Source organism: Pseudorca crassidens, chromosome 4 (assembly GCF_039906515.1).
Source record: "Pseudorca crassidens isolate mPseCra1 chromosome 4, mPseCra1.hap1, whole genome shotgun sequence".
NCBI lineage: Eukaryota > Metazoa > Chordata > Mammalia > Artiodactyla > Delphinidae > Pseudorca > Pseudorca crassidens.
Window position 1 is genome coordinate 149,165,288 of NC_090299.1, and position 3,617 is coordinate 149,168,904.

Genomic DNA, 3,617 nt, shown 5'->3' on the forward strand with positions numbered 1-3,617 from the left:
CTCTGAAAAGTCTCGTTGACACAGAGCTGCCATATCGGTTAGATTGAAAGTGACTTTGGATAATTCCCGTTAATGCTCGGCTACAGAACCGTGAAAATGTCTCAGACGTGGCTTCGAGGAATGAAAAGCAGCACGACTTCAACAAACAGCTTCCCATAACACACGGACAGAAGAATGCCCCCTTCTGAATTTATACCACGAGTTAGGGTATAAAGACATTTAATTACTTTTCATAATGTTGAACATGGCAGTGACAAAGTAGTAAAAACCCACTCACCGGAAGAAGAAGGCGTAGCAGGGCGAGAACCCAAGGCGGCTTGGCGAGCAGTTTCCTCAGGGAGGCGGGCCCAGCGAGCGACGTCACCTGACGAAGCCGCGGCATCGGTCACGTGACGGCAATGCCCCGCTCGTTCCCCCGGAGGCGGGGCCAGGGCGCGCTGTTACGTGACGGAACCGTCCTAGCACCGCCCCTTTCGCTCCTCAGAAACCGGGGAAGACGCCAACGTGGCAGACACCGCCCCCCCGCCCCGAGGACGCGACCACCGTGCTGGTCCTGCAGGACTTGGCCAACCACCTGCGCATCCATTCCATCAGGGCCACCCCACGTCGTGGTGCAGCGCGGCCGAGGTCGTGTCGGTGCTCTTCTTCCACGCGATGAGCTACAGACAGAGCCGGAGCCGCCGGACAGCGACAGGTTCGTCCTCTCCATAGGGCCATGCGGCTCCACTGCTCTGTGCCAACTGGGCGGAGGCGGGCGGCACCATTCGTGAACCTAACCTGCTGAACTTGAGGACAATTCACTGTGCCCCGGAGGGACATCCCACCCCCAGACTGTCGTCTGTCGATGTGGCGACAGGATGGCTGGGTTGGGCGCCGCGTGTGGAACGGCTCATGCTGGCGAGTACTGGACCAGAGCCAGCTACCGGGTGTTCTGCCTCCCGGGCGACGGCGAGGCCTCGGAGGGCTCTGCTTCCCACTACAGTTTGGATAACCTCGTGGCAGTCTTCCACGTGAACCGCTTGGGACAGAGTGGCGTGGCGCCCCCAAAGCACCGCGCAGACATCTGTCGGCGTCGCCGCGAAGCCTGTGAGCGGAACACTCGGGTAGGGAGTGGATGGCCAGGACGTGGAGGCCTTGTGCCACGCGTTTTGCCGAGCGACTCGAGTGAAGAGCAAGCTCGCTGCCGTAGTTGCGAAGACCTTCAGGGGCCGGCGTATTCCAGACGTTGAGGATGCAGAGAACTGGCATGGAAAGCCGGTGCTGAAAGAAAGAGCAAATGAAGTCATCAGACTAACAGTCAGATACGGACCAACAGGAATCTCATACCCAAACCCCCTGTTGAAGGCTCACCTCCAGTCAGCGTCACAGATATAAAAATGACCTGCCTGCCTGATTATAAAGCAGGCGACAAGATAGCTACTCAGAAAGCATATAGTTTGGCTCTAGCTGAACTGGGCCATGCAAATGAAAGAGCCATTGTCCTGTATGGCGACCCAAAGAACTCCATCTTTTCTGAGATATTCAAGAAAGATCACTCTGAGCATCTTATTGTTTTACTGCGGAACAGAACTGGCCTGTGCCACACGTGGTCGAACCGTTGCTTTTGTTAGGACTTCAGCTGCCTTTTTGACCAGAGCATTTGATCAGATCCGGAAGGGAGCCATATCTCAAACCAGTGTCAGTCTTAGTGGTTCTCACTGCGGGGTGTCCGTTGGTGAAGATGACCCCTCCCAGATGGCCCTGGAAGATCTAGACATGTTCCGAAGCATCCCCAATTGCACTGTGTTCTATCCAAGTGATGCCGTCTCGACAGAGCGTGCTCTTTATCTGGCTGCCAACCCCAAAGGCGTTGTGCTTCGTTCGGACCAGCTGGTCAGAAACTGCAGTTATCTATACCCCACAAGAAAATTTTGAGATTGGACGGGCCACGGTCATCCGCCACATTGTTAATGACAAAGTCACAGTTATTGGAGCTGGAGTTACTCTGCCTGAAGCCTTAGCGGCTGCTGATGCTCTTTCTCAACAGGGTATTTCTGTCTGTGTCATTGACCTGTTTACCATTAACCCCCTGGATGCTGCCACCATCATATCCAGTGCAAAAGCTACAGGCGGCCGGGTTATCACGGTGGAGGATCACTACTGAGAAGGTGGCATTGGAGAAGCCATATGTGCAGCCATCTCTGGGGAGCCTGGCATCCACGTTCATCAGCTGGCAGTGTCAGGAGTGCCTAAGAAAAGCGGGAAACCTAGCGAATTGCTGGATATGTTTGGAATCAGTGCTAGACACATCATAGCAGCTGTGAAATCCACTTTAATGAACTAAAATAGCTGATTTCTTAAAAAGTCAGTCTGTTCACATTGGTTTTAAAACACTGGTCTCTTTATATTACATTCATGCTTGTAGTGACAAAGCTATCATTTATACCTATAGTGTTGGGCCTTTTTTTGTTTTTTAAACAAAGCCATTTAACACCTTTCCTCATTCCTAATTCAGAAATTCAGGTCAACTACCTTTCTCTTAAACTGTGACTATATATACAAATGTCACTCTCATTTCTGAATCATTAAAGCAAGTTATAATAGTTTAAGTAACAGAATAGTAAACAAAACAACCACCTCATACAAAGTTTGATGATAAGACTACAAATAATCGACCAGGTTGGGAATTAACATAGGTTAACAGTTCTTTAAATGTGTGTAATTTCTTTGTATGTAAAGAAAATGTGAATTTCATTGTAGACTTCAGTAGCCTAGGTTTTGAAGCAAGTTGGAGCTTTCATGTAATGCCATCCTACCTGCAGCTTCCTGGATAATGTTTGACTGCAGTTCCCTGGGCATTTCCTTGGAAGTTTGCCTTCATCTCTCCTCTGCAGTTTAGAGGCTGAAGGACAGCAGTGAAAGCTCTTATGATGTACCGTGCTGCTTGCAGTGACTGTTCTGTAAAGAGGTGAAAGCCTGATTAGCTCTAGTTTGCACACTACACTGTTTCGTGAGGTTTCAGAAATGTTTCATTTTCTCAGTGACCAAACCACGTTGCTAACTTGATTATATTCATCTACTAAGGACACTAGAGTCAGTGTAATAAAGTATTTAAAAACCAATAGCTTTATTCAGTTTATGCCATGTACGTGTGACTTGGTTTCTCTCTGATAAGGAAAAACCTTCTGTCTAAACCAGAAGCAGAAAGAGTCATGTCCCCCAACAGTAATCCTGGGAAAAGGTCTGAGCTGCAGACAAATCACTGGAAAACAATGTGTGGGCTGAAGCAGGCCCCTTGCTTTTCACTGTGAGTACATAGATTATGTGGCTGGAATACAAGAACAAAGTACCAGTCAGGAAAATCAAACACGGACCCAAGGTTCAAAAGTAAGTTTAAAATTACTTTTTGTCAGGTAATTAGCTCCTTAGTTTTATTACCTTCACTAAGTGCCCTCTTTAAATTCTTTGGAGACATAACCAATTTGTCTCCGGGTCATTGTTCTAGAAGGTATTGCAGAGACCAGAAATTGCCAACCGGGGAATCAGAGAAGTTGGGGCCTGCTCAGGATGGTAGTAGTGCTGTCTGTCCTTTTTCTCTGAGCCAGTTCTGGTTTCTCCTTTTGAAAATTCATCATGAT

General features: G+C 48.8%; 1 protein-coding gene across 1 annotated transcript; it reads left to right on the plus strand.

Annotated features, from left to right (window-relative positions):
- The first annotated feature begins 398 nt into the window (after positions 1-398).
- TKTL2 (transketolase like 2) lies at positions 399-2,985 on the plus strand. Its single transcript, XM_067734655.1, is given in 11 exon segments — positions 399-455; positions 512-590; positions 593-661; positions 664-710; positions 712-856; positions 859-1,106; positions 1,108-1,291; positions 1,294-1,545; positions 1,548-1,568; positions 1,571-1,848; positions 1,850-2,985. Coding segments are annotated over 11 exon segments (1,854 nt in total). The 3' UTR covers positions 2,324-2,985.
- The last annotated feature ends 632 nt before the right edge of the window (positions 2,986-3,617 follow it).